The 25045-nt window shown below is 40.0% G+C and overlaps 1 protein-coding gene across 2 annotated transcripts; it reads right to left on the bottom strand.

Moving 5' to 3' along the window:
• Positions 1–1968: 1968 nt before the first annotated feature.
• Positions 1969–24771, bottom strand: LOC116040428 (ATP-binding cassette sub-family G member 4-like). Of its 2 annotated transcripts, none has more exons than XM_031285743.2 (15): positions 24606–24771; positions 17384–17640; positions 11701–11818; positions 10842–10974; positions 10407–10457; positions 9429–9574; positions 8236–8359; positions 7908–8022; positions 7648–7790; positions 6679–6777; positions 6311–6479; positions 6073–6173; positions 5095–5253; positions 4886–5004; positions 1969–3247 (listed from the first exon to the last, which is right to left on the bottom strand). In XM_031285743.2, the coding sequence occupies exons 2-15, from the start codon at positions 17625–17627 to the stop codon at positions 3022–3024; spliced, it is 1947 nt and encodes a 648-aa protein (XP_031141603.1). In that variant the 5' UTR covers positions 17628–17640; positions 24606–24771; the 3' UTR covers positions 1969–3021. The 2 variants fall into 2 exon arrangements, with proteins under 2 accessions (XP_031141603.1, XP_035857462.1); XM_036001569.1 differs by having other exon boundaries at positions 24577–24771.
• Between the last annotated feature and the right edge of the window lie 274 nt (positions 24772–25045).

The raw sequence follows: 25045 nt of genomic DNA on the forward strand, positions 1-25045 counted from the left end.
AGGCTTTCCATAAAGCTAACTTAGAGCTATTGCAAGCTTATTTTAGGATGATCCTAGCCTAGAAATCTAGACGCACCCTAGCTGCAGCAAATGTAACATCTTGATGTGGGTCTGGCTTGTCAGGCTAGGATGATCCCTTACCGTAGTCTCACTGCCCCCCTTGTGGCCATTAAAATAAAAGTAGGAGGAGACGATATAGCGTATTCACTGCACATTAACAAACTGAGATATTTAATTGAACTAGTTAGATCAGTGTTTATTGGAATGTCATATCAGACACTTTACATAGCTGTACATTACAGTTAAGCTGAAATATCTCCAATATATGTTTCAAAAAAGAACATTTCCCGAAACAACAACATTAAAAAAACAACAGAAAGATTCTCAATACATTGTAAATAAAATGTGAGCATACTTCCAGTTACAATAATTTTTCTTTGGGTGTTCTCAAAATGCTCAGTATTTTTGTAATGTGCAGTCCAGATGCATACTTTTCTATATATATACGTGTGTACACACACACACACACACACACACACACACACACACAAACACACACACACACACACACACACATATATATATATGTATATATATATATATATATATATATATACTCAGCAAAAAAAGAAACGTCCTCTCACTTTCAACTGCTTTTATTTTCAGCCAGCTTAACATGCGTAAAACTTTGTATGAACATAAAAAAATTCAACTACTAAGAACTAAACTGAACAACCTTTCACAGACATGTGACTAACAGAAATGGAAAAATGTGTCCCTGAACAAAGGATGGTCAAAATCAAAAGTTGCAGAACGTTACAGGGAAGACATCCTCCTCCCTCATGTGGTACCCTTCCTGCAGGCTCATCCTGACATGACCCTGCAGCATGATAATGCCACCAGCCATACCGCTCGTTCTGTGCGCGATTTCCTGCAGGACAGGAATGTTAGTGTTCTGCCATGGCCAGCGAAGAGCCTGGATCTCAATCCCATTGAGCACGTCTGGGACCTGTTGGATCGAAGGGTAAAGGCGAGGAACTTGCAGGTGCCTTGGTGGAAGAGTGGGGTAACATCTCACAGCAAGAACTGGCAAACCTGGTGCAGTCCATGAGGAGGAGATGCACTGCAGTACTTAAAGGAGAATTCCAGTCAATTTCAACCTGTAGCTCTGTTGTTTGGAAATTTGGAGTGCTGTCACTAGCAAGAAAAAATAAAACAATCCGTGCTGCCTACACCGTGTTATCCCCCTGCTAGCGTTAGCACCCAACAGGCTTAAACAGAGCAAGTTTTAAACGTGTGTTTAGCCTCTAAACATGCTCGAAATGTCATTACAAGTGCCTACCCATGTGCAGTGATTCCTTCCGAGGGAACACAGCAAAAACAGGAAATAAACAGAGGTATGTGCACTGGCTGGATTAACACAACTTTAATGCCTTTCTGTCACATGTACTGCAGTCAGTTTTGCTGTGTTCCCTCGGAAGGAATCACTGCACATGGGTAGGCACTTGTAATGACATTTCGAGCATGTTTAGAGGCTTAAAACACGTTTAAAACTTGCCCTGTTTAAGCCTGTTGGGTGCTAACGCTAGCAGGGGGATAACACGGTGTAGGCTGCACCGATTGCTTTCGTTTTTTTTGCTACTGACAGCACTCCAAATTTCCAAACAGAGCTACGTGTTGAAATTGACCAGAATTCTCCTTTAATGCAGCTGGTGGCCACACTAGATACTGACTGTGACTTTTGATTTTGACCATCCTTTGTTCAGGGACACATTTTTCTATTTCTGTTAGTCACATGTCTGTGAAACGTTCAGTTTAGTTCTTAGTAGTTGAATTTGTTTATGTTCATACAAAGTTTTACGCATGTTAAGCTGGCTGAAAATAAAAGCAGTTGAAAGTGAGAGGACGTTTCTTTGTTTGCTGAGTTTATATATATATATATATATATATATATATATATATATATATATATATATATATATGTAATTCAAATATAACATAAAACTTCAGATAGCACCAAACACGATTGCATGAGCATGTTGTGTCCTTGTGACATTACTGGATGTAGTGTGGACACAAAAAAATAAGGATACAGCAATTACGTAATCTATTTAGCTTATATACATCTATATAATCACATTTGCATATAATACAGTACTAAAGATAATACAGCATAGTATAAAATGATTAAGGCTGAACAATTCTGATTATAACTGAGATTTTAAAGATTTCAGATTATATTACGGAAGTACAAAAAATACCAAATCTCGATAGACAATCATGATAAAGCTTAATTTACAACTATCCACATGTTAAAAAACAATCTAGCTCAAACGTTGATTTTATTTTCATACACAGGAAGTAAATGTTTCGGGACTCCAAATTGTCACCCAAGTTCCATCATATGACAACTACCTCAAACAAACTGCTTTTCCCCCAGTGTTCATTCTTTCAGGCACAATACATCACACTTATTCTCCAGTGCAACCATTTATCTGTTTTTTTCTTCTTCTGACTAACAAAACAATGTAAACACTGTTTGTATTTGCTTTTCTCAAGGGGGAAGTTTTGTGGACCAAAGTCACAGCACACAGTGTAGAATAAACATGATTGCCCGCTCCATAGTACTACTATATCACATCCGCCTCGTTCTCAAAACATTTCTGTCTTGCAGGAATATGAAACGTACAATACATGCTGCTGAATGTGGCTCAGTCTCTTTGCCCTTCTCACTGCTGATCTGGCTTTGTGCACAGGAATTAAGTCCTGATGTCTGAGGTAAAACAGGTGTATGTAGATTTATAAGAGGATCTCTTCACTGCTCTGCATCATCAGTCACTGCACAGTTGTTGGCAGTAGAACAGATCAGAATTTATGTTCTGTCCTTTAAGCAGCAATGCGTACAATGAAACGAAACAAATTCCCACATGAGAGGTTGTTTTCTGTGCACAGAAAAGAGACCAGAGGTCTGGGATGACATTAGGGAGGGCCTTGAGATTTCGAAGGGGAGCCAAGCGAAACCTATCGCTCGGACTTTACCTTGTAGCGGAGGACAAGGTAGGTGGCCAGCCGTAGAATGATGAAGAAAATGCCCAGGACAATGAAATCTATGTAGAGCTTTGCGTCTTCCACATCCAATAACTGCAGAACCTCTTCGGGCTTTTGGAACTTACACACCTTTCCTGGACACTCCAGCTCTGAACGGTTCATCCCGTAGATGGACAGGATCACCCCTTCGAAGCCATACCTGTGGGAGAGATACAAACACTGAGACAAATTCATAATTGCAAATAGCCAAGTAAATCATCTCCCGAAACTAGGGCTGGGTATCGTTCAAAGATTTTCGATACCGGTACCGATACCAATACTGTGACTTTGATACCGGTTCCTGAACGATACTTTTTTCGATTCCAATTTTATAAAACAAAAAGATATTACATGTTACGGCACAAATCTTTTCATTTATTTTTCAGCTCGTCTATGTGAGCCCCGTCTCTGTGTAATGTAAAGTTTTTCCTGCGTGCCTCTACGACGACGTGTAACGCTAAACAGCCAATCACAGACATTATTATATATATTATATATATAAATTAGATCTTGGTAGATGCATGCTGCATGCTTTTTGGCTCATTGACCCTGATGAGATTTACTTCTTGAGGTATTGAAATTGGGTATTGAATGACGAGGCTTTTTTTGATACTCGATACTTTAGAGGCAATAAAAAGTATTGATTTTGGTACCCAGCCCAACCCGATACTGAGTCGAAATAGCTCAAAAGTTAAACAAGGCACAGTTCAGCTCTACTAATAGCTCTTTTACTACTACAATCGTCATAGCAGTGCACAACGTGTACGTTTTAAATGGAACAAACAACATACTGATGGTTTTGGTAATCCTATAGAGCCTTGTCGGTAAAGAGGTTAAAAATGCAACTTTGTCCTGTGTGTGGTGCTGAAGAGAAGTCACCCCAAAGTATTGAGTCCATGAGGTCAGTACAATTAGCCATTAGCTTTTGACAGAGATTTTATGGGCCACAATGTTTGTGAAGGGGAACATTTTGAAATGATAGTGGTTTCGGACGTGTTACAAAACTACTTAGAAATCAACCTCAGACAGTTGGAGCACTTACACGGTTGTTAACTGACAAGCTGTAAACATGATCCAAACTGCTTAATTGAGATTCAAAGTGAAAGACAGCCTTGCATAGCAATTTAGAGGTGTTGATCATGTTAATGATCAATTAACAGGCACCTCTGCATGAACAGGTGGCATTCATCAGGCTGAAACGAGCGATTTACAAAAGATTTGGGCAGTTAAGATAGTTTGGTGACTTAGAACTCTCGTAACTAAGATAAGAATATGAAAATGTTGCATGAGGCCCAATATTTATTTTGGTATAAAATGTGATTGAGTTTGCCGTAGCCACCCCTTGAACAATGAAGGATATTTTCTCAATTTGGAAAGACAGATCAAAGTGTGAACTGTTTCTAAAACTGAGAACTGCCAGTCTGCAATACTCCCTTGTTACATACAAGAACTGCTATAGTAAGTATGGTTAGATCAAAGTTCGTCCAGTAAGTTAGTCAAAGCACAGTTTAAGTAATAGTTTTGATGCTCATTTTCATTTTCTCCAAATAAACTAAGAATACTTTGTTCTAGGCTGACCTGGGAGTGAGGCTGAGTTATTTCTAGTGATGTTACTGCGTTCACAGACCTAAAATAATGACTTGGTGAGAATAGAAATTATGGCCAAATCTATGGAGATAAGACCCAGGTTGTAATAAATAGAAATTCTACATGATGTTTTGCTGTGGGCAGACTAAACGGCCAACATTGGAATTCCTAATCCCCCATGCTAACAAAAAATAGTGATTCTGGTACACACCTGACATAAGACACATAGGAACTCCACTGCAGATACTTGGGGATTGTGTCGAAGTTCACAAAGAACCCAGAGAAAAGCAGCACTGGGATAGCTGTGACAGGTCCGACAAATGTGGCTACCTAGGTATAAGGATGCAGAGGACATATTCTGTCTTATATTTATAACATGAGCAAAGAAATCCTATATTTAACAATGCAGACATGCAGTACCTGTAGTGAGCTGGAGGCAGCCCCAACCAGAAGGCCGAGGGACTGGGCTACCAGGGCGGTAGAGGTGGACAAGGCTATGAAGAGTAGGTAGCGGCTGGCCTCAGGAGGCTGCTCCGTCATCCAGTACACGATGCTGCAGTACATGATGGGGCAGATCACCTAAAATAACACCATTGTTTACTTTTATTTAGTGAAGGAACAATTTACCCCAAAATTAATCTTTTGTTTATCTAATGTACCTGTTGATACTGTACTGAAGCTGGCCACAGCTAAACACGCACAAGTTGTGTTAATGGCCTGCTTCTGATAAATTCCATTAAAGGAAAGATGTGAAATTTTTATTTTCTTCAAAATTAAAATCTGCTAATACAGTATGTATGGTGTACAAGGACAAACAAAACATGCCTTATTTTCATGTAACTAGGATTCAGAGAGCCAGATCACACATATATGATGTTGGTTAACACAGTGAAACTACTATCGGTTAACTATCCACTAACGATGGATAACATGGTCTTCTTCTTATGATCGTTGGGGGTTAACTGTTCCGTTAAGGTATGCAACAATAGGGTTTTTTAAGAAGTATAGACTACCATACAGTACACACAATCCAACTTGTTTGCCTGCGCATAGAAACATGATGCAACGCAATATTATATTAGTATATTTACAGAAAAAATATGTGTTTAGTTTTTTATGGAGCCAGCCTCTGAATAATGTAGGAATCTTTCCCTCTTTGTAAAGAAGAAAAAAAAGTGAACTACTTGAACTAACTGTCAGTCAACAGTGGTCAAAACCCTGCAGAAATGCTGGCCGAGTGTAATCCACTGCAACAACCAGGTAGTACCTTCAGCTAACACTGGAGTGCAGTGGGGCACTATGTAGGGTTTTCTTTTCCTGTGTGTAACAACAAGTTTGTCAGCACTCAGGTCCTCTGTGAGCCAACCCATCGCTCCAACCCCGACAGTGCCAGCTCACCTGGAATGGGATATCAGCCATGGTCTTGGCCAGGTAGTAGGCTTTCAGGCTGTACCAGTAGTTCAGATGTTCCCTCAGGAACACATTCATCTCCAGAGGAACTAACAAAACCATTCACATATTATGTCAATATCAATTCACAACATATAGGATTTTGAAATGGGGCCTTGTTGATTGGCACAACATAGAATTGGGTTTTAAATATGTTATATAATTCCCTCCCCTCCATCAGACTCACAGGTTAACACGGTTGGCATGAGCGCTCCAAACATGAGAAAGAGCATCGAGAAGAAGAGGAACCCAGTGTTGTTGAAGACCTTGCTGGCATCATTGCCGATGTTCAGATAGAGCAAGCCTATTAACACACCTATGGCGATGTGGGATATCAGTCTGAGGTGGGTCAAAACCTGAGAACAGAACAAAAGCATGAAAAAATAAACATGCAGTCTCAGACTTGGATGATTAACTGCCTGATTGTTTTAGGTAACGTCTCTTAATAACTTGTAACTTAATCTTATAGATAGGACAGGACTTTTTCCATGTGTTTGGAACCAGTGCACAGCTATAATATTTATACAATATTTCTGAACAAATGTTGTCACCCACCTGGTCTCGACATATAGTTATGAAGGTTCTCTTGAAGAGAATACATAACTGTGTTAGTGTGCTTGTGGCAAAAGTATGTCTCTCTATGTGTCCGGCATCCTGGGGGAAATAGAAGCAGATCATCTCATAACATTGAAAAAGGTGTCTATAATTATAGACAACATCACAAAAGTGCAGCACAACACAAACTTCTGCTGTCAGGGCTGGATTAACTGACTGTTGGGCAAAAATGTTGCTGCAGAAACCATGTGATAATTTGATGACAAGGAATATTTTTGGCAAATAATGCTAATTGGCTTTTTTTGCATTCTTTTTTTGTTAGATGACATGTTTGATACCACTCTCATGCCTGTACTGTTAATATGAAGCTACAACCAGGAAATGGTCAGTTAAGACTGAAAACAGTTCGAAGGTAACAAGATCCACCTACCATCTTCCTATGCAGCCCACGTGTTTTCCCCGTTCTGTATTCCCATTGAAAATGTTATTACTTAATCAATGTTATTTAACATAGAAATGCAGGGCTCTCCTGAAAGATGCAACAAGCGTATGAGTTTATGTTATGCTACGGAGAAGAAGCTGGTCAGAGTCACGAATCCTTTCCGGTACCACATTCAAAATGCTTTAGTTTTGAATTGCTGAACAAAAATGGTCATTATGCCTTTCCCAAATGTACTATTTTTAAAAGAATATGTATTGCGAGCATAATATCAACTGAATATGAAAAGGTATTAAAACTTGACTATGACACAGGGTCCCCTCCAATGAAGTGATAATCACAGCACAAATCTTTTCAGTTTATATTGTGTTCTTGTGGTGCATAACGCCAAACAAATGTGCAATGAATCAATTTACCAAAAAAGTATTTGCCACACAGTGAACTGCTAAGGCCCTAGGACAGTTTCCTGCTTTGCCCAGTTGGTAATCCAGCCTTGACCGCAGTACGGCAACACATCATCTACTACACACCATTGGGCACTTTGTTGCACAGACTGACTGGCCATTGTTATCACATTGGTTCTTCTTCTCCTCTAATGCACACATTCCACCTTGGACTGCCTCAAACAGCACAGGGTTTAAGTCTCCATACTCTCCTGATGCAACTTCAATGACTGAAGCAAAGGCAAAGGCAGAGAGAGAGATACAGATAATGAAGGAATTAGAAATGTTTCAGATCATTTTCAGCAAATAGTGTAGCAAATATATGAATAAATGTGAAGTGGACATACTGAAGTCTGCAGGGTTGTGGTAGGTTGGGCAATAAAGGCCCAGAGTCTTCAGATAGGGGATGAGGTATGGGACTGTGCCTTTGTAGATACACTGTCCCTGACTCAGAATGTAAAGCTGTGGAGGAACAAAATGATTCAAGGTTGACAAGTAAATTGACAAGTAAATTACTTTTCAAAACGTTTCCAACTGACAGAGGCCGTTTTTATTTAACAGCCGGTGCCTGTGTACAATGTTACAGTATTGGCATGCACCACAGCTTCTCATAACATAAATAGAAACTGGAATGTCCAGCCACCCATTCATTTACTCATATTGACAGACTTGTACCTTGTCAAACATCTCAAACAGTTTGGCACTAGGTTGGTGGATGGTGCAGATGATGGTCCGTCCTCCCAGCGCCAGAGAGCGCATTAGTGAGACCACCTGGTAGCATGACGCACTGTCTAAGCCACTGAGCAGAGAGAGAGAGAGAGACATGCAGGAAGGACAACATTAATGAGCAACTGGGAAGTAATCTGAGGCGAAGACATAAACGAGTAGTAGTTCTTATTGGGGTTTCCATGAGAGAAACTTAAGAATTATGTTGAGATGTTTTATTCATTCTGCTCTGCAAGAGCTCATTTGTCAGAGCTAGGATCTCAGAGCGCCTAGTCTAAATCCTTGACGTTCCACTTCCGGGATTGCTCCGTTGCCAACGGAAATTCCGCCGGATTTCATGAATTTAGGCCGGATATCCGTTGCCTTGGGCTTCCTTTGTGTTGGCATTTTAAACTCTGGTGGATTTATGAGGACTATGGTTAACTGCTCCTCAGATCTCTGCAGGGTAAATCCAGACAGCTAGCTAGACTATCTGTCCAATCTGAGTTTTCTGTTGCACGACTAAAACAACTTTTGAACGTACACGTTCCACCAAAACAAGTTCCTTCCCGAGGCTATTTTGCAGCGGCACCGTGGCTCTGTGGCTCACCGGAATGTTATGTGGCCTAGCCAGACCCTCCTCCGCAGCGCTGTGGAGGAAGGTCTGGCAAAATGAGACTACAGAGCGCCCAACCGCTCATACTTGCCAGATGGTATCACTGAGTATAATTGTTAGGGTTTTAAAAGTCAGTCAAACACCATATTTCCAACTGTCACAAGACTGCGGTCAGATGAGCTCGTTGGATTAACTAAAACAGCCTTTGGGTCGCCTACATTTTTGGCTGCAAAAGAAATTCAAATTTTCAGTCCCAATGTTCACATTGACAATTTCTCCATTAACCTTAATATTGTCAGTAGAAACGAGAAAAAAACAACCAAAATGAGTTTTATTTTGTATTCCGAACACTCTGTTTACTTTGAACACAACAGAAGTAGTCAATTGACTTGATTTGGTGATGGTCAACCTGTACTGTACATAGCATTTTCAATAACACACGTGTTTGATGGAAGCACATTTCAAACGAGTAAAATGTCATATGTTCGAAATTGTTTTTAAGTCTACATTTAACCATCACCAGCACATCCGCATATGTCCATCTCACCTGGTGGGCTCATCAAAGAACATGACTGGAGGATTGTTGACCAGTTCCAGGGCGATGGCCAGCCGTTTACACTGACCACCGGACAGCGAGCTGGTACGAGTGTGAGCACAGCCAAGGAGCCCTAATGCAGTCAGAATCTGATTCACCTGGACAGAGAAAGTCAGAGAGAGAGAAGGAGATTTACAACCTGCCAGTTTCACCAGGTCAGTTTGCAAAAACAAAACCTTTTATTTAATTTTTTTTTTTTTACATTTGTTCCCAAAAACTATGGCTTAAAAGCGATGTAGACATAAACAAAACATAAGGATGCCATTACGTCAGTTTTTATGATTGTGTTTCATTCAAAAATAAGTAATAGTATAGTAAGTATAGACTGCAAAGTGAATTTTGGAAGCTAGAAATATTTAATGCTTGATGACATAATCACTGAGTCATTGATAGTGAACAAGATAATACATCCACACAAATACATTATGGTCATTTGGAGCTACATAACAGAAAGAGTCAGAAAACAAATATTTATTATATTTTATCAGAGAGTTTTTCTCTGAAAACAGGTGCCTGTGACTAATAAAGATGTCCATAGTAATGACAGGGGCAGTCAATGTATGCATTTATGTTGTTGTAACTGGTGAAAAGCTTTTTATGCATGTCAGAATGTAAAGCCAACATGTCTTATCTGCTCTTGATTGATAGATTTATTTTGGAAATCAAAATACTTTTTACACCTGAGTGCTACTGCACGTCATGCTACCTACATACTGTATATGTACCTGAAAGGTTGGTCTTAATCCAAATTGAGTACATATGTATGCATGTCCACAGAGTGTTAAAAGAAAGTGGGCATTTCTCCATATTAACAGTGATTGGTAAAGGTTATATATAAATTATGTATGTTTAAGGTCAGTATTCAAGTGGAAGTGTTAACGTTATTACCTTTTTTCTGTGTATGTAGTAGATGTTATTTATTTAGCTCACCAGTTCTTTCTTCACATCCATAGTTTCATTCAGCTTTAAGTTGGCTGAAACCTGCAGCAAAGAGGAAAAAATGTTTCCTAATTATATAATGCAGTGGCAGTCTCAGGTGAGAAGCCAATCACTGCAGCACGGTGGCACAATAGCTCAGGGGCGTAGCACAAAATACTGGGCCCTGTGGAAAGGCATTCTTTATGGGCCCCTACCCACATCCACAGCTATTCATTCTAGCATCTTTTTGGGCCCTCCTCACGTGAGGGCCCTGAGTACTCAGTCCCCTTTCCACCCGAGTCCGACACCCCTGCAATAGCTTTCACTCATTTCCTTACAGGTTCAGACAGAATACAAAAATAAAATAATATCATCATTACCATAAAGCTTCAAAATAATAACCCACTCTGAGGATGAGTTTAAATGTTCCTGGCTGGAACAGCTTACCATCATGGCCTCTCGTGCAGTGAGGTGTGGCAGCAGCATGTCTTCCTGCATGATGTAGCAGGACATTTTCCTGAATTTCCTCAGGTCCCTGGGTTTCCCATTTACCAGGATTTGACCCTTCATTCCTGTTTCCCTGGGCGGCAGGACGGACAAACACACATACTGGACAGTTCAAAAAAGGAATAGACTGAACACATGATACACAAATCTATGCCATAAATTGCCTGTGATGAAAACTGTCATGATTGTGAGTTTCTGTTGTTAGTGTTTCCTGTTTTATTTTAAAGTCTCTATTTTTCTGCCTTGTCATGTCTTGTTTTACTTCCTGCTTTGTGTTTCCCGCCTTTGTGATTGTCTGCCCAGCCCTGATGTGTTACACCTGTTCCTTTCCCTTGTGTCACCTGTTCCTTGTTTAACCTTGTTACCTTGTGTATTTAGTCTCTGTTTCCTTGGTGTTTGGTCGGATCATTGTTCTGTATTGTGGAGTTCTGTCGTGCCGTGGTTTCGCATGTCTGTTGTGTTTTGTTGTTGGTGTTCCAGTTTGTTCTGTGTTTCCTGGTCTTTTGTAACCTCAGTGTTTTTTGGAAACATATTTGGCCTGTTGCTTCAGGACACTTTTTGTTGTACCTTTTGCTTAAATTAAATCTTTGAATGCTACTCTGCTCTGTCTTCACTGCATTTGGGTCCATGCTTCACCTGCTCCCTGACAAAAACTAATTTCTCCTAATTGTGCTGCTTTTGTCCACAAATGGCTTTTCTAGACAAGATATATATCGATATACGATCTAATATCGAGGCTGTGATATTGACAACGCTTTTACTTTAACTGGAGAGAAGAAGGGAATTTTGGCACTCTCACCTGTATCCAGCCAGAATGTTCATCAAGGTGGACTTTCCGGCTCCGGAGGGCCCCATGATTCCTATCAGCTCCCGACTGCAGAACTTTCCAGACAGGCACTTCAGCAAGGCTTTGAAACCTGCCAACAACAAACAGGGCATTTATGGCAATGGAAACATACACTTTGGAAATAATAAGATTCAAAATGATTAACACAAACAATTAGAATTATCTTTATTTATATCGCACTGTCAACCATTAATGGGCTTGAACAGTAAAAGGAAAGGCAGCATAATGATAATGTTAACATTATCTTTTCAGTACAAAAGTATCAAATGTAGTAGCAACTTCCTCTCGGTGAAACAGGAAAAGAACCAGTCCCTGACCCACCGCTTTAGTCTGTGAGTGTGGAGAGTGGAGACTCACACTGTACAGTATCAAATGCTGCACTTCAGTCTAACAGCATTAACACTGAGCACTCACCTGCGTCAGCTTTCAACAAGACATTGTTTACAACCTTTGAGAGGAGCAGTATCTGTACTATGCTGCAGAAAATACAACGGAAACAATTAGATTTTTGCTGTTGGAACTAGAAATCCAGGGGTTGTTCATGAACAACAGTCCTCCCTGTCCTAACTGTCAAAAATAAAGAGTTTTTAAAATAGGCCAAACAGGTGGTCATATCAAATAGATGTTTTTTAAGGCTAGAAGGGATACATTACGGTGTTTTGGCGTGACAAGTGGCGACAACAGTTAAGTTTAGGCACCAAAACGACGAGTTAGATTTAGGAAAAAGACCATGGTTTGGATTAAAACACTCTTGTTGAATGAACACGCGTTTCCTTGGTGAAAGTATTAAAATTATATTATTATTTTAGATTAGATCTTGCGAGTGTTGTTGTGTTCAAATCTGGTTTTCAAAAAAGAAATATATTTAACATGGATGAATGGGACTGAAGCAGCTGTCATATCCTGTCCTGCTCCTATGTTTTTCATTGTCATTTATTCTTTTATTACTCATCGTTTCCTGTTTTATTTTGAAATACTCACCTCTCCTTTGGTTTCAGATAATTCACTTCCTGCCCCTGTGTGTTCCTGCCATAGACTGTATATAGAATGGACCAACAGATCCCGTTGCTCTGGACGGAGACCAGTGAAGGCTGTTAGAAGCACTTTTCCGGTGAGCGTCGAGCGTTACTGTGCAGCCTCCAACTGAGAGAGACGACGTAAATGTGCCGTGAGCAACCTGTCTGAAAGTTGTAAGTCTTCTGGTAGCTGTGCCAAGAGAAATCTCAATCATTCCCAATCTTGCAGAGACGGAGAGCGTAGGTATATGTAAGGAGATAACATAGGCACAAGCTAATTATTGCAAACTAAAATGCTAGTTAACATCAGTAATTAAATTTAAACAGCTAATATAAGTCCAAACTGCCTGCGAGCTTCTCCTGTACTATACGGTAATTCCTCTACTATGCGACAGTAAGTCGCGTGGTTATGACACAATCGTTAGCCTATTTTTACAAAAACGTCTGCAACGGAACCATAACGTGAGATACAAGGTAATGGAGCCTTTTATACATTGTCGCGTTTCTTTAGAAATAAACAATGGACAAATAAAGTCTTTAAACGCTTCAGATGTAAAGTTATTCACTGTCAAAGTGACGTCAAAATGAATGGCAGTCAATGGAATGCTAACGGGGGGTGAGTGCTTATTAGCATCAAAATGGCACCATAGGAGGTTGTGAGGAGAAGCTTACCCCCTTGGTTCCCGCCTGTGTGATTGTCTGCCCCGGCCTGATAAGTTTCACCTGTCCCTCATTATCCTCTCTCCCTAGTGTATTTAGTCAGTTTGTTTCCCTCTCTCGGTGCCAGTTCGTCTTTGTACCCAGTGTCAAGTGTTCCAGCATTTTTATCTCTGCTTGTTTACCTGACCTCATCTTCTCCCTACCATATTTGTCTTCCTTTACCTCTGACTGATTACCTGTGTGCCAAACTTTTTTGTCAAGTAAAGTGAGTTGTGCTATTGATTTCTATTGCCTGTGGTTTCTCCAGCATGGTGCCAACACATAAGGTTTAAGCAAGAAAATGCACGGTTGTCAGTGAATGTTCAGTCTGTACAACTAACAACTCTCAGTGACTCTCACACGTCATCACGGCATAAATGAGGGACCACTACAATGTACAAAGTGAGGATCACATAAACAACAGAGGAAGGATAACATTCAGGCTGCGTTTCATGAGTTCCACTTCCCCTCGTTCACTTGCCCTCAGCACTTTGATTTTACCTATCGGCATATGCCGCATGGAGGCCACTTGGAGAGCAGAGTGATAGTGGACAGGGCAGGAGTGGGGGATTAAATAGAACACACCTGCCCTTGTTCACTTTCAGCGCAAACTATACGGATCGACCGCCAGTTATAGGTTTATCGCTACTGCTTCAAGTGTGTTTTATTTTCCATTAATTATGGCATTCTAACCCCGTTTTTATGTTATGTCTGTTCATGTCATGCACTTTTCCTTATTGTAAAGCACAACAAGTGCATAGCTGCAATGCATTGTGGGTGATATCCACCTCTGGAGTGACCATCGTTGTTCACTCACCCAAAGTCACGTTGAACCACCAATGAAACGCAGCCTCAGTTGTGCCAGCTCACCGTGCCTACAATTTCAGCGTCCCGGCATTGGGCGTTATATTGGGTGTACCCTAGTCTCGCTTTGCCAGACCCTCCACCCTGGCTAGTCCATACAGCATTCCGGGATGGGAGGAAAATGTGCTCTGGTTTACTGGCATTTCTTTAAACCAATCACAGACCGGGGAAAGCTGTGGTGCCACTGCAAAATAGCCTCGGGAAGGAACTTGTTTTGGTGGAACGTGTGTACCTTCAAAAGTTGTTTTAGTCGCGCAACAGAAAACTCTGATTGGAAAGATAGTCTAGCTAGCTGTCTGGATTTACCCTGCAGAGATCTGAGAAAAGGTTAACCATAGTCCTCATAAATCCACCAGAGTTTAAAATGCCAACACAAAGGAAGCCCAAGGCTACGGATATCCGGCCTAAATTCATGAAATCCGGCGGAATTTCCATCGGCAACGGAGCAATCCAGGAAGTGGAACGTCAAGGATATAGACTAGGTGTACCCTGACTCTTGCTCATTGCATACTGGGATAGGCTCCCGTCACCCTGAACAGGATATTAGATGTTCAATCACATTGTCACATGTTGGTTAAGTATAATTAACATTGAAGTCTGTTTGGTATGTCTTTAAACATTTAATTTTTAATCATTACAGTTGCTGCTCCTTTCAGTTTTTCCTCAAGGAATAAGATGTGTACTTCTAGCTAACAAGTGACACTGTGGTTTTTGTAAAACAGAAAGAGAATGCATTGGAGCCTGATAATATGAAAGTTGTACAGATTGTTGTTCTTATTTTATTCCATTAATGCTTTTGTACATAACAAATAATATCTCTATACATATACACATTCTCATGTCTATATCTAGTTAGCTGCAAGCCATACACCTTCTGCTGCCATCGCTCAGCTATGTTTTGGTGCTGTGATTTGTGTGAGAGAGAAGTTATATATAATATTTGTCACATTTCCAAGATATTACTTTGCTGCTGGGAGTGTTCAAACATGCCTTTATTGCACCTCAGAATATGTTTTGTATTTCCCAAAAGTGGGGCAGTTGAGTAATTTTAGATGATTGCTTTGTCTTAAAATAGATGCTATGCCAAATTTAGAAAATGCTATAATTTGGGCCAGATAACAACAGATGTCTTTTATTATTAACACGTATTATGTATTACCAAATACATAAGAGGTATGGAGAATGCATAAAATATAGTATAATGGCAAAACATATTGTCTGACTTACTTTCTCAGCTACTGCTGGTATATATTCAACAAATTGGATATATTAATTGATGATGGCTATCAGAACCCTTCAAAACCACAGACAGTACTATTGGAAAAAAACACTGAGAAACTAATTTACCAAGTGCTGTGACACGTTCTGTACTGTGGCTGTGCACACAGTCAAAGAGGTTTTTAGAGAGCAGTACTGTGGAACTATGAAAAAACAAGTTAAAGCATATAAAATAAAAAAAAGACTCAGCAATCACAAGTGAATATATTTGTTATTTATCTACAGTAAGTGTTTACTTGCAGTTTCTTTAAAGGTTGAAAGGAATTTAGATTAATGGATGCTGGCACACCCTTCTTTTCACCCTCCTCTCCTCTCCTCTCCTCTCTTATCCTCTCCTCTCCTCTCCATTCCTCTCCTCTCCTCTCCTCTCCTCTCCTCTCCTCTCCTCTCCTCTCCTCTCCTCTCCTCTCCATTCCTCTCCTCTCCTCTCCTCTCCTCTCCTCTCCTCTCCTCTCCTCTCCTCTCCATTCCTCTCCTCTCCTCTATCCTTTGGCTCACCAGATCCGCTACATTATTGATGACCTAAACTGTCTCAGACAATGCAGCACTTACTGGAAAACTTGGCTCAGACCTTAAACCCATCCTAGCTCACTTCATGTCACTTCACCTTCCCTGTTTCTTCTCTCCTCTCCTCTCCCCTCAGCTACATTATTGATGACCTAAACTGTCTCAGACAATGCAGCACTTACTGGAAACCTCAGAGGATGTACTCAAACACATGCACACAGTATTCACTAACATCAGACTCATGGATAGAGACCGGCTCGTTTACAGCATTCAACGGTCTCCACTCAGGTCTCCAAACACTCTCCCTTTTGGGAGAAGTGGGAAACATTACACTTCTCTCGTTATGACTGCTTTGAGTGAATGGTTTTACAAGAAAGGTGTTATACAGGTGAATATTACTGACTTAGTTTTACAATCACCAAAACACCAAAAGAGGGAATATTTTTTGGAAGAATGCTGTTCAGCCTTTTAGTTAAGTTTCACAGACTTGGAGAATTTGAGAAAGCTTGGTGCATGCTCGATCTTGTATCTACATTAAGTCATCTTCTTCGTCTTGGTAACAATTAGATGGTACCTAGTCTGGATCGGCGACAATTCATTTACCGGATAGTTCCAGTGTCCCTCACCTTGCGCTTTCTTTGTGTTTACGTTAAACTCCGGTTGCATCCAGGAATAACAACCGGAACCTCTGAGCAAGCAAGCTAACGTTACAAGGTGAAAATGGAAAGATGTGAAGACAATTTGGATTGTACATCAAGGCTGCTTGATTCTTTTGAAATATAATTGTAAAGATTTACAAGGAATATGTTTACAGCATATTTACTATCTAACTGGGACGTTTTGGGTCCTATTGGCGGGTATTCGCCATGGACAAAATACACACGGCGATTACAGCAGATTACACTTAACCATGTATCCAGCTAATTTATATAGCTCATGTTACTGTATTGTGTGAGCAGTTAACTTCATTTAATATTGTATGTGGCGTTTTCTTTTGGGTGCAAATGTTCCTTCCCGATTTTTGCAGAGCCACCGTTGCTGCGTCCGGAGCTTAGTGCTGCCCAAGATAATTGCGATTGGTGTAAAGAAATGCAAACAACCCCTGACCGTTTTTTCTCCAATCCAGGAGTGTATGTGTGGAAGGGCCAGACCTTCCTCCGCAGTGCTGTGGAGATAGGTCTGGCAATGCAAGACTAGATGGTACCTGGTGCATTCGTACAGCCTAGATCTTTACTCCTTTACAAACTGAAGAATGGATAGATGTGTGTTACCTCTTCTCCTCCAGCACGGCCCCTCCTGGATGGTGTAGGAAAGGTCGTTGAACTCCAGGTCCACGGCTGAGCGCTTGGGTAGGTGGGAGAAACGCTGTGCTTCAGTGATCTGGTTCTCAACCTTCTTCAGGTGGGTCAACATGGATGCTTCTTGCTGCTGCTGAGGCTGGCTGCCTCCATTACACATGATGGCCTCCTCCATGTGGACACTCACAGACTCAGGTTCCAACGCCTTATTGTCCATACCAGCTCTCTGTCTGTGGGTGGAGGGGTAGGGAAGAGGGAGAAGAAAGAAAAAGACGAAAGGTAGTAGAGGTAATAAAGGCAAAATCATAAAAATTACATAGCTCAGTCATGCTTCATTATATGCTGACATGTCTAATTTTACACCTGCAACCTGTGGTGGAATGTAACTACGTACATTTATTCAAGTACTGTACCTAAGTACAAATTTGAGGTATTTGTACTTTACTTGAGTCTTTTCTTTTCATGCCACTTTCTACTTCTACTCCACTATACATTTCAGAGAGAAACTTTGTACTTTTTACTCCACTACAATAATCTGACCGCTTACAAATTCAGATTTTTGAACAAAAAACACAGTTTATAAAATACGATGTTTTATTATAAATTAAACTACCCAACAATATATCAGCCTATAATTACATCTGAAATGATTAGCCCATTAAACACAGTTGATTGACAGAACTCTTTTGATTGTTTCTGGTTTCTAAAATGTGAGGATCTTTCCGCATTGAGTACTTTTACTTTTAATACTTTAAGTACATTTCCTGATGATACTTCATTTTTCGGTCCCCCTACAGGTTGTCTCATTGGAACTACAGCCGCGCAAGCTGTACTGTAGCATTTGTACAGAGAGTATGGCCACTCTCCATTGACAAGTGTTAACTTCCTTGAAGGCGGGTACTCTGTTGAAGTTTAAAACTATTGGATCTGCCCAGAGCCACTCTGGATCTGCCATAACCAATCGCTAACATTTGGTCGTGACTTATGTCATGCGCATGTGCAACAAGAGGGGAGACCAACAACTATCGGCTTATATTTAGCATTAGCATCGCTAGCGTTAGCCTTAGCCAACTCCTTCACCACTAACGGAGCGAGCTGAAAAATCTAACTTTTCCCGAACCCCGTGGGGAGGAGGGCCACAACATCATGGCCACCAACACAACTCAGCAAAGATTGTTCTTACTCGGGCTTTAACTTCTGGATATTCGGCAGTGTGTCTGAATAGAAAACCTATTGCTAGGTTAGCACAGACAGCTCAATATCACTTATGATGAAGACATCTGTAGTCAGGCCTCTTGTAGGGCTGAGCAAATCAACCATGTCTCATATGAAATAACAATTCCAGCTGCCTGGATTACACTCACTGGCAAGGTTTTTTCTTCTTCATTATAGGCATAGTGTGATGCTCTTATACTGCAGTGAAAAACATACAGAAGAGGTAGCAGCGGGTGTTTGGGCGTACAAGAACTTAAACAGCACAGAGACTAGTTTTGGCATTGTGTCTCCTACTTCAAGTCACCTTCAAGTCTTTCCTTTTAACCAAGAGCTTTGAGTTATCTAAACATGACCATAAAAACATGACTCATACCCTTAAATTACCAGGAGAGGATATTGAAATCAAACATTTTGCAAGTTTTGCATCTGCAGTTAATATCGTTCATATGTTCAAACTACATTTTGCACTGTAATAAAGGAAAATTATTGGTGGAAAATCACCAATCAATCAATTTGATGATTCAAATTGTTCAGTTTGGTTCATTTCAATGAAGCTCTGATGGAAGTTCTACAGTGTTCTGCCTTTATTCCTATTCCTGTTTTGCTATTTCTTCCTGTTCTATTCTTCTCTGTCACTTTATGTTGTCACTATTCTTCCATTTCCAGCCAATCATTTTTCAGTCCTTGGATTTTTCCCTTTAAATATTACATAATAGCAATACAGTATCGACTATCGATTATAAAATCTTAACATTTTTATGATTATAAAATGTTGAAAATAATAGTTGCACTGTTTACAAGGTTCAAACATACGTCAGGAGCCATCAATCTGCAACAGTTAGCACATAATGATTGTTTCTGTGGCTTTCTTGATCTTTCAGAAAGTTTTATCCCAGAATAAGGTACCACACATACCAGTTGAGCTGATAAGTATCATTTTCAGGGGATTTAAAAAGCAAAAAGCTACCAATGTAGTCAACGACACTGTGGATCAGTACAGTCAGTTCAGCTTGATGTTCATGGTGTTACACTTTTACTGGTGATCGTTCTTTATTAGTCCAGCTTCAGTGGAAATGTATATATGTTTCCTGGGAAAAGATAGCTTAGGTATGATCAACGTCAGACAAAATCCATTTCCATTGTCCTTTCAGGACTCTAAGCAGCAGAAATATGCAATCTCCCCTGTGATCGCGAGGTGATTACCAATCATCGAAATGGAGATACGTCTAATCTAATTTGTTCAGCGTAGACCACTGTAAAAACGGTTCTCAACTCTGAGGTGGTACAGTAATTTGTCCTTTTCGAGACAGAAGTCTTGTTTAATTACTCATGGGGTTCTTAATCCCCTTGGGGATTAAAATCAACTTTCTTTTCTACCCTTGATCTGCTCAGAGCAGGAGGGGCCTGGGAAAAAAATCTGCAGACTCAGGTACACTACCAAGCACCAAGCCAAGCTAATGTATGGGAATTGACTGCTCCTTCTCTTGCCCTCCAGATCACACCTCCACGCAGGCACATTTCACTGACAGCAAGGAGAGAGAAGCCAAAGAAAAGGCTTTTCTGGGTGTCAAATGGTCCTGATAAGAAGGAGGCAGGGAAACGGAGAGACATGTTATGCATGCCAACATGTCACGAGTCAACCTGGATGGGACTGCGCTGTTCTAGATGAGAGGTAAGGTCCAAAGAGGGGAGCGAGGAGAGGCAGAGAACTCAGTGACCTGGGATCTTATAAGCTACAGATTATCTACAGTACCACACTTGTATCTGAGTCCACGACTTGATGCCCCAAATACAGCTGGATTAAAGGCCCATTAGAATCAAATAAAGCGGCCCATTCCACGCAGCTAAATGGAGACATCAAGGGGATGATAAGGAATCATGCCAATTTCTGGTTTAACTGAAATGAACTCAGAACAGAAGTCTAATCTACAGTTAGTGCGCCATATGTCTCTCTGAAAACAAGACTAAAAACCACTGGTTTACAGCAAACATGCACCATCATTTAGGCTTTCCACACTTGCAACTCTTGAGCCCTGGTCTAATGCTAACCTTATGTTACAGAAAGCCCAAGGCTATTATCACCTCAGTCCAGCAGGTGATTACCTTAGCATAGCATAAGACTGGAAGCAAAGGAAAACAGCTAGCCTGGCTGACACCAGATTTAAAAAAAAATATGCCTACCTGCCCCTTTCTGGTGCTTAATCCATATAAAAACGGAAAATTGAAAACATGAGTTACATGCTGGTATTAATTCTTAGCTGGGAACAGAGATTTCCTTGAGTCTCCATTTTGTTTTCATGGTGACAAGACTGGCAAAAAAAGCGAACAACAAGTGTTTCTCCCAAAATGTCATGCTATTCCCTCAAGACTACCGTCACACTATGCCAGCTTAATCTAAAAATGCACATTTTTCTCAATGTATTGGCCACCCGTCCACACTAAGCCATCAAGTCATGTCAATGATCTGTATCTTTGCAATCACAAAATAGTGATTTGATTGATGTTTTAGTTCAGCAGTTCAGGAATTCTGTCACTGTCCAGGCCCTGGACATTTTTAAAAATGATGGTCCATCACCATTTTTACGAGGCTGAGAGGGAATATGATGAATATTTCATAGTTTGGCCATGACCTTTATTTACAGAGGTGATTTTAACCTTCTGTTTTTTGGGGATGTAAAATGTCATGGAAAGTGCTGCTCTGCATGAGCTTACACCCACTGGGGATATCCCATATACTACGTGGTAAGTGTGAAATGTCTAATAATCTAGGATCTGATTGTCTGTTATAACACTGTAAACTGTGGGAAAACTGGAGTCTTAGCATGGGGCTAAGAATTAGGTGAAGTTAGGTTTCTTCATCAGTACCCGAGGGTGAATTTGTTGTGCAGACAGGGTACAACAGTCCAAGTAAAAAACAACAACAAACAACAACATCAACATATTGAAAGGCCTAGCATGGCATTGTCTGGAACCTCTCAGTTCATTTTCAATTTCCAAGGGGTGTTATCAACGGCCTTTGGACACAATTGGATAGACATACAACCAATCAGAGCAACGAAACTTAACCTACAACCAATCAGAGCAACGAAACTTAACCTACAACCAATCAGAGCAACGAAACGTGGGACATAGCGCTGAGCAACACATGCAAGTTGGGGGAGTGCTTGGTCCGTTTTCAATTGGGAAAAAAATGGCCGGGTCACAAACCCTTTTTTAAATTACAGCTAAACAGTACAAACAAAAATGTGTTTCTGAAAACATTTGAGGCGAGAAATATGCAATACAGTAAGAGAATCTTGATTCATATTTGATCAGCCCTGCCTAGTAGTTTGACAGCTTGATCTAGGTGATACTACTGAGGTGATGAACAACCATAATTTTTGTCTTTTGATAATATTTGGATTCCATCTTTAACGGCATCTCTTCTTTGTGGGAAAACTCATTTGTTAAAAAAATCTGCAATTCAGTAATGACTCTTCCACAAAGAGTGTTTAAACCTTTTGTATTGTGGTCTGGTATAAAATGTGTATTCGTTCAGTAAGAACGGCTATGTGTGTCCTATAAAAGTGGCAAATAAGTTGTGTTTAACAATGCTACTTGAGACTCACAACCTCACAACTGTACATAAATGAGAACATGTACTTTCTGCGTAGGTTGAAGGTAGAGGTAGTGAGTACCTCTAAATATGCCGAAAGATGACTCACAGACTGCTGTGAGTCTTGTCTAAGTACTGTGTGCACTGCAAGAGGTAGCACTGTGTTGTCAACTGAACGCTAACTTTAAGATAAGAGGAAGACGTGGTTGCTGCAGCCTCTTCAACCCTCAGATACTGTCTGATTGTTCTGCCAGTGAACAGCAGCCTCCGAGTAATACTGGCTGTTCTTACATAACATGAGAGGGCTGAACATAAGGATATTAAGACTCTGGAAAGTTGGTTAACAGTGCTGGTCTCTCATGACTTTATAAGAATGAGAGCTAATTCACTGAAGAGGCTTTGACAGAAAAAAAACCTACAAGCTCACGTACATTCCTAGCAAGAGCTACAGCACAGAGGCAAACTATCGTAGCTGAACAGTTAATGAGTCATACATTTATACATAAACAGACTATATTATTGGCATATGTCAGCAGGTAAATGACAATTTAACTACAGATATGCCAAAAATATGTTTTAAAAGTGATTGTTAAAAAAGAAGCTAATTTAAGGGAGCCTTATCAAAAATGTTTATACATGGTAAGGGTTGTGTAAAGACTCTCAAACTAACTATTTTAATATTTTTGACTATTTTAAATGTTTCAAGAGCAAATTTTCTGCAATGAGAGTGATGACACGGCAAATAAAAGCTAATATGAAATGTAAAGTATTGTTTTCTTTCACTTAAGGGCCATGGAATGTTAATTGTATGAGTCTGACTATAAATTTAGTGCAGTGTATGAATGAACTATAATATAGCCTAGACAAAGATACTGAATCAGAGTTTCTTGTTTTACAAGTCAAAGTCATTTGGTGGACGGTAACTCTCGGTCAGTCAATCATTTATATTAGCCAAAATAAGACAAATTAAAAGATTTGTCAACAGTTTTTTTATAGGTAAACACGATTTCACAAACTTACTCTTACTCTTTAAAGTAATATTATAGACTGATATATAACCAGGGTTGGGTTGCAATGGATTACATGTAATCAGGATTACTTAATCAGATTACAGAAAATAAGTAACTATAATCAGCCCAGTTACATTTGAAAGGAAGGTGCTGTACTCGAAATACTGAAACAAAAGTGGTCTGGGGTTGTCTCCACATGGCTCTCAAAGAAACAGAACAGAAGAAGCTCAGATTACAACACACACAGAGGAGTGTAACTTCATTCTCTGCTCAGGACGCCATTACGCCACTATATCTTTACATAGCAAATATTTGTTTGCCGCTATATTAATGTTCTGAATGAGTACAGCCCCTTTAAAATGTATGAAACTTTACAGTACACCTGATGTTTATGGCAGCATGTTTTTGTAAGGGTAATTTGATTTGACCAATTCTAAATGCTGAATATGTTCTACTGTATATCAAAGTAAGTTACTCCTCTCAGGTTGCTAGTTTTGTTAAAAGTGACGTAACTTATATTTGTTTTTTTAATGATGATTTATGGATAATGGAGTTTTTATTCCTTTTGATTCACATTGAATATGGAAGATGGACATTTTGAGAAAGTGCTCCTCTTGTGTTATAAGAACAAAGTGCACGTGAAAAACAGCAGCAACAAAAACTTACAAAAAAAGAAACAGCATCCCACATGATGTAGAATACGCACAATGCAACTGCAGTTTGTGCCAATATGTTTTTGTAAGGGTCATTTGATTTGACCAACTGTAAATGCTGAATATGAAAATGTTTTGAGATGTTGAAAGAAAAAAAATATATATTTGTTAAACTCTTTTGTGTCCACTTTTTAGTAGCCTATAAAGTGCAATGTTTTATTTTGAAGTAATCTTAAAGTAAGCCCTGTAGGTATTCATTTTTTGTAATCCAATGGATTACTTTACTAATTACAAAAATTGCCATGTAACTGTATTAAGTGGCCTAACTGACTACATTTCAAAAATAATCTGACCCAACCCTTTTAACTATTCTACTGCAAAGCACACACGATGTTAAAATAAATGTCAGGTGTATTCTAATCGACTTTTACCCATGTTGATGCTCTTTACTTGACTTTAATACATTCCTGTAACAATTAGCATAGCTAGGCTAGCTACTTGTTCTGCTTTAAAAGCTTGTTAAAAGGACTGCGCAAACACACGTAACATTCCGATTAGATACATTTGTATGAGTGAGTAGGAGAACAACCTGGACGGTGACACATCCACTACAGGGAAAGATGAGTCATATAAGATAAGTATTACTTCTCTGAATATAATAAAACAAAGAGAGGAGCTGAATGAAGGGCTTACATTGACGGCTGTAGAATAAAGTAGCCTACCGTTGTCCTCCGCAGTGTCTGTCAGGCTGTTGTTATCCTCCTCGGCTGCTGCATCCAGTATATATCAAACAGTGTCGGTTCCGGTCTGCCGCATCTACAGCATCGCTCCACGCCGGAGCAGAGAGGGCGGATCGGGGCAGGAGGGGGTGGGGGGGCCGAGCAGGATGGATGGAGGAGGCTGAACTACTGTACAGACCCTACTGTACTGTCAGTGCCGGGTCACATGGAGGGGAGAATGACTCCTCTGTTTCGTAGAAATGCGTATTTTTGCTTTTATAATCTTCATCATTGGTGACAGGTGTAAGCTTATGTTCATATATATGTTCAATATTATCTTAAATTAGGTAATGTAAAGGTACCCTGTTATACAGTAAATGGACCAAGATGCAGTGTGTCAGGCTATTATTAGCCTATTAGTAGTCGTAGTAGTAATTATAGGC

The sequence above is a fragment of the Sander lucioperca genome, chromosome 5, assembly GCF_008315115.2.
Source record: "Sander lucioperca isolate FBNREF2018 chromosome 5, SLUC_FBN_1.2, whole genome shotgun sequence".
Classification (NCBI taxonomy): domain Eukaryota; kingdom Metazoa; phylum Chordata; class Actinopteri; order Perciformes; family Percidae; genus Sander; species Sander lucioperca.